This window comes from Dendrobium catenatum, unplaced genomic scaffold (assembly GCF_001605985.2).
Source record: "Dendrobium catenatum unplaced genomic scaffold, ASM160598v2 fragScaff_scaffold_1595, whole genome shotgun sequence".
Lineage (NCBI taxonomy): Eukaryota > Viridiplantae > Streptophyta > Magnoliopsida > Asparagales > Orchidaceae > Dendrobium > Dendrobium catenatum.
This window is the reverse complement of record NW_021320057.1, coordinates 1,515,626-1,530,789: the sequence shown is the minus strand read 5'-3', so window position 1 is coordinate 1,530,789 and position 15,164 is coordinate 1,515,626. Positions and strand designations below refer to the sequence as shown.

The 15,164-nt window shown below is 36.4% G+C and overlaps 1 protein-coding gene and 1 pseudogene across 5 annotated transcripts in view; both read right to left on the bottom strand.

Moving 5' to 3' along the window:
• Positions 1 to 2,343: 2,343 nt before the first annotated feature.
• LOC110108233 lies at positions 2,344 to 3,694 on the bottom strand (annotated as a pseudogene).
• Positions 3,695 to 5,306: 1,612 nt separating this feature from the next.
• LOC110108226 (tRNA (guanine-N(7)-)-methyltransferase) overlaps positions 5,307 to 15,164 on the bottom strand; it is a 37,170-nt gene continuing 27,312 nt past the window's right edge. For all 5 annotated transcript variants that reach the window (XM_028700825.1, XM_020838775.2, XM_028700827.1 and 2 more), the window contains exon 8: positions 5,307 to 5,724. In XM_028700825.1, the coding sequence (XP_028556658.1) occupies positions 5,503 to 5,724 (222 nt within the window). In that variant the 3' untranslated portion in view covers positions 5,307 to 5,502. The remainder of the gene's footprint in view (positions 5,725 to 15,164) is intronic.

Sequence of the window (15,164 nt, the reverse complement as noted above, 5' to 3'; positions counted from 1 at the left end):
AGCTCATTCCTCCTTTAACAACATAAATAAAACATAAAAGGATTACCTATTAATCTTAAATTCAAAGAGAACTGGTTTAATTGATATGCATGCCCCGTAATTTTCGAAATATAGATCATAAGTTTAATGCCTTGTGACATTAATTTAGATTAAATATTTATTAACTTCCTAGATGAAATTTAAAAAATATCGACTCTATGCACTGTGGCATCATGTCTACTTGTTTGTAATGGCCTTATGATTGTGCTTTTTTGAATTTTCGGCCAAATATAGGCACTTAAAATCCCTACAAAAGTTGTAGTTTTTTTTTTTTTTTTAAGAGTTTACATGGTTTCCATGAATCTTCCCATATAGTGTATTTAACATTCTTTTGCGGGCTATAATTTACATTGACAAATAATAAAAAAGTTTAATACTTTAGCTTTAAATGGCAATCCACCACAAACAAATAAATGAAAAGAATATGGAAAATGTACGTACACCCATGTCTACATATACAGATATTTGTTCGCAAATGTCTGCATATTATACTCAGTTCAAGCTGAAAGAAAGCACTCCATTTGAGAGACTCGTTCGGGAGCTGGAAATAGGCTTAGAAATGGAGCACAATGTACCAACTTTGGCCGCATCCTCTAGGAAGTCGCCCTCTCCGACGATGTTGATCTTAGAAGTTCCTTCTCTCAGCAGATGAATCTTTATTTACGTAGGCTAGAGTCAACCTTCCATGTGAGACACATCAATAATCAAGCGAACAACACATATTGCTCCCGTAAGATATCTCTCACAACTGGATCAACATCAGGACCACATCAAGATGCTACTCGCCACTTATCGCCTCAACAGGATGACCTTAGATCAGCTCCATGCTCTATACCTGTCCAATATCCCTACTATTTTCAAGCGCAACTCACCCTCTCGCACCTAAATGGGGCGACCTCAGGCCCTCTCTCTGCACGTCGACTCAATCCATGAGTTTAACTACTCGCATTTGCTCTCTCTATGATCGCCACTTCACTCAACACTGACGATCGTGCTACATCAAGGCCTAATAAGATAGCTATTGTATGACATACATATTCACTGTAACTCTTCAAACCCTATATATAAAGGGAGGAGCTAGATAGCAAGACACGAAGAAACAACATGAAACAACACCACGCTACATGACACAAAATATGAGAGAATCCATGAAAAGAGAGATTGTGTCATCTTTCCCATTTTCTTAGCTTAAGTTCTATAGTACATAACACTCGCTTCCATTATATTGGTACATCTGGCTTATATAATAAAGATTGTCTAATAGATCTCCTCTCTCTCTCTCTCTCTCTCTCTCTCTCTCTCTCTCTCTCTCTCTCTCTCTTACCCCAACACTACTCCCGTATTTTGACTTCATCATCTTCACCTCCAACCTTCAATCCACAGATGGCCTAAAGTATGACCTAGCATCATTCACTAGCAAAAAAAAGGATTTAACATCCTCTCGGGTGTAGTAAGTGTGGATCTAATGTCAAAGGCAAGAAAATCTTTACATACTAGGCGACCTCATAAATCACGATAAATGATGGATGAGTGAGCAAATGCGTCATAACCATAACAATTTCAAAAGTTATACCACCATCCATAACAATTTCAAAAGTTATACCACCATCCAGGAGCAAATTAGAAAAGTTGTTCACTTAAAATTGATGAAATGGAAGGATGTAGAAGATTTTAGGCAATTGATTTATGAGCTGGATTTAATCTCTATTTTTCTCTGTGGCATAAAGTTATTGGGCTTTTTAGTTAGATCTTTCGGTGTTGCTTTGGTCCCAATCTCCTTTGTTTTCTATATTTTTTGGGTTTTCTATATGCTGTCTGGTTCTACCGTTCAGTTTCTTTATGTGAATTTGGTGATTGGCCTCCAGATTAGTATGGGGCAAGAATGATCATTACCTCCCCCATTCCCTGGATGGTGGTTCCTTGCAACATTAATATTTTTGAAGGCAGGTCTCGCAACTTGGGATTTTGGGGGTTGCAATTTCGTTTCATTGAGCACTGGTTGCTTCTCATTATTATTCTTGATTAATTGAATAGAAATAATAACTTTTGAATTAATATTATGAACTTTGAGGCCGATAAAAATTCCAGCGTTTATCAAATTCCCAAAATGATTACCTACCCTACGACAACAACAGAGCTTGAAAGAAAAAAATCAAGATTTAAAACAGTGAATGAGCGGCTAAGAGAAAGAGCTATCCATTAACAATCACTTGAGCCATCTTGAAAGTGGATATTACACAAACAAGGGAAAAGCTAGCTAGTGCACTATCCACTCCACCCAGCATCAAAGAGAAAAGAAAATCAGCAACTCTTAGACCTCCTTTTCCTTTGGGAGCTCGAAGCCATTAGTCTTCACTTCAGGCCATTTCAACCTCTTGCCTTTTATTCATCTCATCATTCTGTTGCTCAAAAGCTGGGGTACTTCGGCAATAACATCCATACAACACCAACTGGAGGAATCCGAGAAGCGCTCCGAGCCCGTTTGGTAACTGCACGAGGGTCAACACATCAGCCTTCAACAAATTTTAATCACAGATGATTAAGAAAGAAAAAATAGTATGGTTGTCAGGAAAGAAATGCGTTACCGTAATGAAAATGTCGAACTTCAAAAGTGCATAGGCGGTCCAACATACACCATTGAGAAAGCTAACTAAGGAAAGCCAGAACGGCATGTACTTCACGCTTTTTGTCACGACCACCATTTTCTATAAAAGGGTTACAGTGTGGCTAAGATTAGCACATAAATAATAATATTCAATCGAATGCTTGATCGTTATCATGTACTTAAACGTATTAATCCAACTATTGTTGAATCATATAATCTCTTAAATTTAGAAAGCTAATAATCATGATTTTTTACATTCTTAATTCGCCTATAATTACATAAATTTAGAAAAAAATTAAAGAATGCTTTACATAAAAACTTAATAAAGAAATAGAGGATAGTGAGAAAGAGCTTGGTCTTGTGGAAGAAAATAAAAATGTACCATAACGGTAAGTGGGAGGCGTACATGCAAGTGCCAAAGATGACACATAGGATGCCAACCATCATCGACCTCTTCTCATGACTGTGACCCACCGTGAGCACAACAGACACCACCACCGCCATGAAAACTAGTTCCCCTGCTAGGATCTTCAAAACCTTTAGCTGCAAGAACATATCCAAAAATCCCAAAACCATCAATCAAAAACACGGATCATCCAATCAGCCAATAAATATTCAAATTCAATCAATTGAGAGTCGATTCAATGCACCCTCAAATCCTTAGGGGCGTAAAGGAAGAAGATTGTAACATAAGCTCCCTCAAGCACAATACCAATGCTATTAATGGTAACCACGAGAATTGAATTTGGGTGGATGATGGGTAAGCCATAGAAGACCCAGAGCATGCAATTGAGCAGAGTTGCAACATATGGGATTGGTGAGAACTGCTCTACTGCCTTCTTTCTCCATATTTTTATGAAAGTCGGTAAAGGCGAAAGAAACAGTCCAAATGATATCACATTTCCTGTCCCAATCCCATTTTCCAAATACAATTCATAAGAAATCGGAAAGGAAAAGTAAGTGAAATTAATCAAAGGAAAATTGTTATGCCGCGCCGATGTTACCTATGATCCCCACGACGTTACGGACAGCGTCGGTGCTCACCATCATTGACGAAATCTTGAGAAAGCAAATGGACTTAGAAAAAGAGATGAGATGTGGGGAAGATGAGGATATGAGGTTATGGAACTTGGAATTGAAAGAGTGGATGGAGGTGAGGCTTTATATGAAGGTGGACATGCTCTAAATATGAACTTGTAATCAGGAGGATGAATAATTTCCGGGAATTTGTTATCCAGATTGCCTTAAAATGTTCCCCTCCTTTCTTCTTTATCTATGTTTGGATAAATTTTTAAAATAATTACTATTAGTAATTTAATTAGCTAATTTTATTTTCTATTTTAGGACTCTATTTTTGTTATCTATTTTTGCAATCTTTTTTTGTTATCCCGATCATTTTTTTTTTGTTGGTTTAATAGCTAATTTTAACAGCTAATTAAATTATTAACGGTAATTAAATTAAAATTTTACCCAAAAAAAGATAGAGAAGCGATCTTTTTTTTTGTGCTCAGCCACAAACTTACATAAGCACACTTGCCCTCATATACTTGAAGTCATTGAGGTCACCTAGAGGCATGTCATCAAAGCCTTTTGATCTCAGCATCATTTAGCTAATCTCACCCACAAACTTACATAAGCACACTTGCCCTCATATGCTTGGCGTCACTGAGGTCACCTAGAGGCATGTCATCAAAGCCAGTTGATCTCATCGTCATTTAGCTAATCAAGAGGTAACATATATCCAGGATAGTGTGAAACATTATACAATTATTATGGTACTCAATTTTAACTCGATAGTTATGCTGAGCATCTTCGATTAAAAATTTTGAATTCTTAATAAAGGCAAATTATTTTGTTAATTGATTCATAATTTCTATCATAGGAATATAATAAAAAGTCATCTCATATGAAATTAACTTTTTAAGAGATTCATGACAAGTAAACTAAATCCACTTACAAAGGCAAAGAGACATTTATTGCGTGCCTCAATAAATATGTCATGTTCTCAGCCATTCTCATCAATAAATATTTATCTTATTTATAAAAAAATACCAAAAATAATGTTATATTTATTAAGCTTAAATTAATTATTTATTAGTATTAATTATGGAATTCATTTTAATTTATTAATGAAAAAATAAGATAAATATTTATACAAAATATTATTTTCCTTAAAATAAGATAAATTTAAAATAATAATAATACACTATGAAAAAAAAAACACATTAAAAAACTTTATTTTTAAATTGATTATGATAAATTAAATTATGAAATTTTTTACACATAATAACTCATTAAAATTTTTTCATTTTAAATTTCTTATTAAAAATAAGAAAAAATATTTGCATTTAACATTTTAATAAAAAAATTTAAAAATAAATTCTATTGAACCTCCTAACATACATGAAAAAAAAATTGTTTTGAATTTTTTTATTTATCTCTCCTACTTTATTTCTCTATCTACTTTAGTTTATTTCTCTTTCCTACATTCTCTCTCTTGAAATCTTTTTATTTTTATTTTTTTAGAAGCTAAGCAAGACCCATTCAATGGGCAACGTTCCCTAGTTCCAAATTTATTTATTTTTTGATTGAATAGCTAATTAAATTATTAACGATAATTATTTTAAAAATTTATCGTAATAGCAGGGGAACTCAGCAGAGGGAGACAACGAGGGCGGCTCTTTTCTTTGTTTTCAATAATTAAACTAAATTACACATACCACATAAAATTTATGAATTTCGATACAACTGATATTAAAAATCAAAATAATTCAATAATTGATATTGAAAAAACGTTTTAAATCTTTCCACAGCTAAATAAATAAATAGTCCTATCAAAGAATAATTTACGAAAGAAATTAAATTTTCTGATAAAATCGACGGTAAATTTTTGCACCTTCCAATTCTGCATGTATCTCCCTGTCAGTACGTATTCCTATTGGATTATATTGCAGCCAACCATCTTCATCACATGAAAAACTGTCATCAATAGCATCAATATGCTTCAACACATCAATTCGCAGGTCAAACTGATCTCTCATATCCATCGCCACTTGGAGCACGTCCGATTGCAGTAAAACCTGAATGCAAGTGAAAGTTTTCCCATTTCAATAAGAAGCAAGTCTCCTCCCTTAGATAGCTCATTCCTTTAACAACATAAATAATACATAAAAGGATTACCAATTAATCATAAATTCAAAGAGAACTGGTTTAATTGATATGCATGCCCTGCAATTTTCAAAATATAGATCATAAGTTTAATGCTTTGTGACATTAATTTAGATTAAATATTTATTAACTTCCCAGATGAAATTTAAAAAATATCGACTCTATGCACTGTGGCATCATGTCTACTTGTTTGTAATGGTCTTATGATTGTGCTTTTTTGAATTTTCGGCCAAAAATAGGCGCTTGAAATATTTTGTTAGTTTACCCATTAGCACACATCCTTTCTATGTGATTAAGCTAATTTAAGGGTTTTTTCTCAGTATAATAATCCCTACAAAAGTTGTATATTTTTCTTTTCATTTTTGGAGTTTACATGATTGTCATAAATCTTCTCATATGGTGTATTTAACATTCTTTTGCAGGCTATAATTTGCATTGACAAATAATGACCTCAAAAGTTGTATATTTCTCCCCGGCAATGTTGACCTCAGAAGTTCCTCTCTCAGCAGACGAATCTTTATTCACCCAGGCTAGAGTCGACCTTCCATGCGAGACACATCAATAATCAAGCTAACAGCACATATCGCTCCCGTAAGACATCTCTCACAACTGGGTCAACCTCAGGACCACATCAAGATGCTGCCTCGCCACCTCTCTCCTCAACAGGGTGACAACAGATTGGCTCGCTGCTCTATGCTTGTCCAATCTCCCTACTATTTTTAGACGCTACTCACCCTCTCGCACCTTAATGGGGCAACCTCAAGCGCTCTCTCTACACGCCGACTCAATCCATGAGTTCAACTACTCGCATTCGCTCTCTCTGTGATTGCCACTTCACTCAACACAGACAACCGGGCTATATCAAAGCTTAATAAGATAGCTACTGTATCACATACATATTCACTATATCTCTTCAAGCCCTATACATAGGGGGAGGAGCTAGATAGCAAGACATGAAGAAACAACATGAAACAACACCATGCTACATGATGCAAAATATGAGAGAATGCACAAAAAGAGAGATTGTGCCGTCTTTCCCATTTTCTTAGCTTAAGCTCTGTGGCACATAGCACTCGCTTCCATTATTTTTGTACATCTGGCTTATATAATAAAGATTGTCTAATCGATCTGCTCTCTCTTACTCCCACACTCTTTCTCCCGTATTTCAGCTTCATCATCTTCACCTCCAGGCTTCAACCACATATGGCCTAAAGTATGGCCTAGCATCATCCACCAGACAAAAAAGGATTTGACATCCTCTCAGGTGTAGTAAGTGTGGATATCATTTCGAAGGCAAGAAATTGTTGCATACTAGGAGACCTGAGACCTCGCTGAACACAGTGAATCCGAAGTACAACACTCAGCTCGAACTACAAGAAATGGAAGGGTGCCTTTTGAAGTCCATTCAAAAAGCACTCACCGGATGAAGCATATTTCAAATCTAGCCAACCCTGCTTGCCCATAGGCGAGTGACGAGAATTCCAATCTACCAGCCAAATGGATCAAAGAAACATAACCAGGGTCGACTAACACCTTTTGAAGATCGATCTCCGATGTGAGAGCACCTCCAAGTTCAAGGTACCTCACTTTGAAGCTTACCGAGGAAAGACTGATCTTAAGGATCACATGACGACCTTCGAGTCCATAACTTTCCTCCTTAACATCGATGATAGCCTCTATTATCATCTCTTCTCACTCTTAAAGACTCAGCACTAAGGTGGTTCACTTGCCCACCCATTGGGGTGATCACCTCCTTCGCTGAATTGAAGCAGATGTTTTTCACACAGTTCGCCAGTGCCTAGAGACCCCTAAAAAGTTCACAAGTTCTATTAAAGATAAGACAAGAACTTGGCGAGTCACTAAGAAGCATCATATTGAGGTTCTAGAAGAAAATGCTACGTGAAAGACCTAGAACCAACATTTGCTCAAGCAGGTCTGACCCAAAGGCTAAGGGAAGATCCTTTCTGATACACATTTGGCTTGCACTAGCAGAAGATGCTAGCAGAACTGTTGGAACTTGCCAACAATCATGTCAACATTGAAGAATACAACTGGGTGATTGAATCCTCCACAATTGCTCTATGCTATGAGATCATCGCAAGGATGAACCTCCCCCCAAGGAGGGGCTAAGAAAGAACTCAGTCCAGATAAAGAAGGGACCAAGGAACAAGCTTTCATCGCAATCAGTGGCGCCCCAATTTGTACAGGATGCTCGCTCAAACAAGACTGTTGAGGACAGAAGCACAACTTTAAGGATCCAAGAAGTATGCAGAGTGGTCACACACCGACAGGAGACATCCGACCTATACTATGCTGAGGGTATCCATGGACGAGCTTATAGAGGCTATCTAGAACAACAAATTCTTTAGGCATCCACCACCTATGAAGATTTATAGTGCTCGAGATACCTCGAGGTACTACACATTACCACATCGCGTTCAAATTTCCAACTCAAGGAAAAGAAGTTATGGTGAAGGGTGACTAGCCCAATCGCAGACTTGCTATTTACAAGCCATAAGTCTATGGTTGCACCTTTGAAGGTTTCGAGGCAACCAAATCCATCAAAGAAGTGCCTATAACATAAAGCAAGCTAGGTAGATCTCTCAGAATCAACACCTCTTTTAGCAGAGAACATCAAGACGAGGTTGTCCAACTCTCCGCGACAACTCGAAGTGTTCACATGGATATGTCGGGCATTAGTGAAGAAATCATATGTCATCGGCTAAATGTAAGAAGAGACTTTCGCCCAATCAAACAGAAGATTAGGAAAATTACTACCTCACTTACTAAGCCTATCCAAGAAGTTGAAAAAGCCACTCGTCGCCAAATTCATCAAATTTCCACGTTGGATTTCCAATGCACTGATGGTTTAGATATCAACAGGCAAATGGAGAATGTGTGTGGATTTTACTAATCTAAACTTAGCATGCCCCAAGGACAGCTACCCACTTCCAAGGATCAACATCCTACTTGACTCTGTAGTGGGTTATACAGTCATAAATTTCCTAAACGCTTTTTCGGGCTCTCATTAGATCAAGATGCACCCTAAAAATCGAGAAAAAATTGCATTCATCACAATAGGTCTGTACTACTACAAAGTCAGGCCTTTCAGATAGAAAAATGCAAGAACAACTTATCAAAGGATGATGGACAATGTATTCAAGGAGTAGAATGGAATAAACATTGAAGTCTACGTTGATGACCTCTTAGTCAATAATTGATTTCTTGTTTATCATATTAAAGATTTACAAAAAAAAAACATTCCTTACTCTCGAAAAGTACAATATGAGATTGAATCATTTGAAATGCTAATTCAAAAGAGGTGCAGGAAAATTTTTAGGGTTTCATCTTTACACCCGATGGAATGAAAATCAATCCAAACAAAGTGCAAGTTATACTTGACATGAAGATGCCCAAAATTGCGAAGGAGTCTAGCGACTCTTCGGACGAATCAGCGGGCTCAACTGTTTCATCTCTCGACTAGGAGAGATGTGCCGTGTTTTTAAAAATCCTCAGAAATGCAAAGATATTTTCCTACAAAGAAGAATGTGAAATAGCCTTCCCACAGCTGAAGATTCTACTCATTCACTGCCTCTTCTTGCAAGCCTATGACCAAGAGAAAATTTGTTGCTATATCTCGACGTCGACAAAGACGTCGTCGTCAGCTCCGTACTCATTAAGGGGCTGTTTGGTATACAGAATTAGGAGGGTAAAGTAAAGTAATTACATGCATTTCTTAAATTAGGTTGTTTGGTTTATTTTGAGCGGAACAAATGAAAGTCTTTCGAGGTATTAGCGGTGTATTAGAGAAGCCCGATCGCGCGAATTCGAAAGCCGCTCAAATTGAGCAGGTTAGAAATTCTCCGCGCGAGAACCAGCCTCCCGCGATGGTTTCGCAGAAGCAGAGCTTACAAGTTCTCTCTTCTTCTCCGTTCTTCCCACTCTCTCTGGCTCTCTAGTCCGAAGTCCTCCGATCGTGGTCTCCGATCTGACGAGGTACAGCAGCGGCGCGAGGTATAAGAATGGAACGAGGTTGAAAAGCATTCCAGCCCATTGGTCTGGGTGGTGGTCCTCGAGCAGTTCAACGACACTCTCATCCGGGTCCTGCTTGTCGCCGTTGTTGTCTCCTTCGTCCTTGCTTGGTTTAATGGAGAAGAGAACGAGGTGACTGGTATGAATAACTTCTCTTCGAAGTTCGAACCGACTCAGGAGGCCGCAAGAGACTCCGACTCCGATAGAGTTGTGGAAGGAGGAATCGAGCAACGAAACTAAGAGGCAGGAAAAGTTTTCTTCGTTATTCTTTTCGGAGTCAGTGGATTGTTTGCAGCAATAATTCGAAGGTTTTCATTACGCCTTTGTAACTTTCCCTCTATCGATTTTCTTTGGGAACAACTTCATCTTTCTTCTTTCCTTTTCCTCGGCCATTTTATTTAAACCTGTTCTATGATTTTCTTTAAAGGTTTTCAGAGTTGGTGTATCTGGTAGCTTCGTTATCAAAAATTTTGGATTACGATCAGATATTTTAGACATGATTTGTATGTTTCCCATTTTTGTTTATCTTGAATTAAATTTCCTGCAGGTGCATTTGGAGGATTTCATCCAATCAAGCTCTTGGGAGGCGGCACAGAGCAGGCCTGGGGCAGGCATTTCTTTTTCCCTTATAGATTCATTCTTGCAGTATTTTCACAATGACCACCATTGTTTGTCTTATACGCAGATCATAAAGCTTGAGAGCTAACATAAACAAGCAACCAATTTTATGACTAAATAGTTATTTGCCTAGAATTAATGAATTACTATTGATTATCTTTGTTCTATTTTAGTGATCCTGGAATCAGCAAAAAAGATGATATTGTATGGCAATATGCAAAAATCATTGTGGATAAAAGGTTATATAAAGACATATATAATTCCACTTTTTTTATCTTTCTTGAGATGCTTCCATGGATTAGTTGGAGACAGTTTCTTATGCGAGGATTATTTCTTAGACTATTCAATGAAGAATAATTAATTCAATTATTTAAAAAAGCTATTTCTTTTATCATCTTTGAATTAATTTGGTTCTAAGTTAGGGAAAGCTACAAATTTGGAATTGGAATTTTCCTGGTGACTCATTATTTATAAAGCAATGCAAATGCGCTTATAACTGTTTCAAGACAAAAAAATTACAGGCCTAACAGCAAATTGAGTCCCTATAAAAGTGATATGAAATTAATTATTATTAACTTTTTTTTGAATGGAGGAATAAGCTTAATGGATTTTAAAGTTAGATTGTTAATTTGGATTTTTGAAATCTCTGAAATGAAAGTGTTGGGACATGCTCAATAACACTAAACTTATACGGGTAAATATTTAACACAAACAAAAAGAATACTACTTCTCATTCATTTTAGTTGAGGACTAACTGAATGATCAACAATTGCTTATTTTCCAGAGGGAAACTTTTAAAGTTAGCCATAGCATTTGATAGCTATCATACTTTGTCAAACAACTGACATCAACCCTTCTCAAATCCCCATTGGCAGGAAGCCCTATGCACTTCCCTGCATGTTTACAGGTTAGTAGTTGAAAACTACTGCTCTGTTTTAAATGCTTATCGTAATAAAAGAGCTGCACTTAGTGCGTGAGGTATATGATGACTGCAACAGGTTTTAGTAGACAAGCCATTTCTAGGAAACCTATGTCTTCCTCATCACTATAGGGCAACCTAACTGTTACACGTAGATGCTCCCTATCTAAATGTTTCTCCATGGACCTGTAAGAAGTTAGTCATTCATAATTCCTTCTTTTTACTGTTTATTCTTCTACTTGAGTCATATATAACCCAGAAGTTGCCTTGAAGCATTGATATTATTACAAAAACTAATAATTAGTTATCTGAGAAGAGATTGATATGCCAAATAAATTAGAAATACTATGCTCTCATGTATTTATAAAAGCCTATCGATAACTAATCAGTCTGCCTTCTTTCTAGGAGAAGAAAATGGAATGTCTTATTTCTTAATTATGTCAAGTATTCAAAATCCTATCTTAAATCCTGTTTTCTTGATTGTTGAACATATATCTATCATTCTTAATAAATTTACCTGCTTATATATATATTTAGAATAAAAATCTCAAACATGTTTTGCTCACCAATTTTCATAGTCCTTTTATCGGTTGATTACTTATCACAATATAAATCAACGTTTAGTAGAATCTATACATTGAGGTTAATGTTTCCCTAAACAATGATAATAAATTTCTAATTTTAACTATCTTTTAAAAGCTTCTGTAAGAGTTAGTTTTTCTATGGATTTAAGGTCATGCAAATTCATTCATTTCTTGGCCCACACATTGTGCAGCTTTTGTTAAAACATCTCAGCAATACTTTTTTTTTTTGTTCAAGGAAATCGGTCAGCTTATCACCATGGACATTTGGTGCTTTGTTTAGGGCAACTGATGCTAGAATTCCATACTTTTCTTGCAGATACTGATACGAAGGAGCATTCATCTTCCCCTAATAATCTTCTTGTGCATGCATACAAAAAATGACCAGTCTGTTGTTGCAACCTATTTTTTATTACATTGCTCGTTTACATCTACATCACAGAAACATGCTCTCAAAAACAGGGGAGCATGCCGAAAGAACAACAATTTCTATAGTTTTGGTTTAACGTTCAATTTAGAATAAGTACGGGAGAACCAGTTAAACTGTCCATATTTTTTTGTTCAGACATTAATAATAAAACTCTTTGAAGCCTTTACATGTTCAACTATCTTTGTGCATGTTTGATATCTAGTGATTTGCAATTCGATTTAAAACCAGTAGTTAAATTGACTGTTTGGTCATTTCTAGGATTTGGTTATGAATTCGTCACAAACAGAGATGAACGGTAATTAAAAGCCCAAGAGAAAAAAAATTTTATGGAGCTTAAAACCTGAGTGGATAACTGGAATTTTTTTGTAAAAACATTACTTGAAACATAAAAGAATTAAATTTTTAAAGAATTTTAGATTAAAATTTCTCTAACACAAGTATATTTTCGTCTATTGCAACACATTGTTAAATTAATACACAGAATAATTTTATATCTTATAATCTAAAAAAATTATAATAAGATCGTGCAATAAATGAATACACTGATTTATATTTTATAACATCAAATAATACTAATTATTATAAATACACTATTTTTATAAATACATTAGTTGTAAAACTAGAATAAATTATTATAAGAAAATCACTTTTACTTTACTCTGGATCTACCAAACCAAACAAGGGAAACAATTCTCATGCGTTTATTTTGCATATAACCAAATAGGTGCAAAATATTCAGAATGCACTACATTTACTTTACATTACATTTACTTTACAGTGCATTTCTTTTTCAGGCAACCAAACAGCCCCTAAATAAGAAGAGAAGCAATAGCTCATCTACTATGTGAGTCATACACTTCGTGGCACGAAGCAAAGATATCACATTAGAAAAAAGCTTGTATGGGCCCTTGTCAACTCAGCCAGAAGATTGTGAGCCTACTTCCAAGATCACCCAATCCAAGTAGTGATTAATCATCCTCCCAAGGCAATTCTTGCTAAGCCTAATCACTCGGGCTGACTACTTAAATGGTCTATAGAACTTAGTGAATTCTCTATCACCGACAAGCAGAGGATGGCTATCCAGGTTCAAGCACTCTCTAAGTTTCTCATAGACTACATTGACTAAGCCATGAACTCCAAAACGATAAAGAAACCTTGTTGGACGTTGTTCATAGATGACACCTCAAGCAAGCAAAGGGTTGGTGCAAGTATTGTTCTCAGAAGCCTTGCAAGAGTCATCATCACTCAAGCCACATCTTTCAAATTCAAAGTCACCAACAACCAGGTGGAGTACGAGGCTCTACTCATAAGTTTGCGATTTGCCTCTAAATTATATCTCTCTCGACTAGAAGTATATTAGACCTCACAACTCATCGTAAATCATATTAACGACGAATACGAAGTCCAGGATGAGCTACTCTCTAAATGTATGCTCAAAGATAACATAGACATCAACAAGCTCAAGTACTTTAAAATCACACTCAAATTTTCATAAATCAGAATCAATTCGCCTACTTCTTTCCAAGCAAAGAAGCATTGATGGTCAACCATTCATATGGGTCTTAACACCCGCAATTATAGAAGGGGAAGTGATACAAGTAGAAACAACTCTTCCTTTACATCATGTATTTGAAAAATGGGTCAATCAACAATGAGATCGGCGGCCCTCGACAATTCAGGATCAAAGTAGCGAACTACCTGCTACTCGGCGACCACCTATTCAAAAGATCCATGTCTCACTCAACTTCAAGTGCATGCGTGAAGATCAATAGATAGCAGTGCTGATTGAAATCCACTCGGGCGAATGTGGAAGTCACTCCGATCGATGCACACTTGCCCATAATATTCTTAGAGAATGATACTTTTGTTCAAATTTAAAAAATGGTGCTGATGAATTTTCAAGAAAATGCATACAAAGTTAAAAACTTGCTCCAATGCAGTTGCAACCTTCTCACAAGTTACATTCGATTAAAAGCCCCTAGACATTTGTCATATGGATAATAGATCTGCTATGTCCGTTTTCACTAATGATAGAGTAAAGAAGATTCATTTTAATCATTATTGACTATTTCGTCAAGTGGGATGAAGCCAAAGAACTTTCCCGCATACCTTCCATCATGGTTTGAAATTTCATATTGACATATACGACATAAAGTTCCTTTTACAATTATCATGGAAAACGAACCATAATTCGCTGATTGAAGCCTCAAAGAATTTTGCAACATTCAAGGCATTCACCTTAAGTTTGCTTCTCTTTACCATCCTCAAACCAACAGACAGGTCAAAGACGCTAACAAGATCATACTCAATCTTATAAAAGAGTCAAAGGCGGTAAGGAAAAATAGGCAGAATTACTTTCCTCGATACTATGGCACTTGGACAACCCCATCAATACCCACAAGGCAAACCCCCTTCTCACTCTCGTATGACACTAAGGCCATACTTCCAATAGAACTCGACTTGCCGAGCCAAATGATACTAGCCACAACTCATAACTTGGGCACAGATTCCGACAAGTGGGAATCATCCAATCAAGAAGTTTTGCAAGCAGCCGCTGACTTATTAGAAGAACTCAGAGCTCGAGTTACACTTTGACAAGAAGAAATAAAGTGAAGAATTGCAAGATACTACAACTGGCACGTGAAGGAGAAGACCTTCCAACTTGGACACCTAGTACTTAAAAAAGTAGACACAGCCGCTCATCACTCTGCACTCGAAAAACTAGCGAGTACTTGGGAAGGCTCCTGCATCATAAAAGACAGGCTGGCCTAA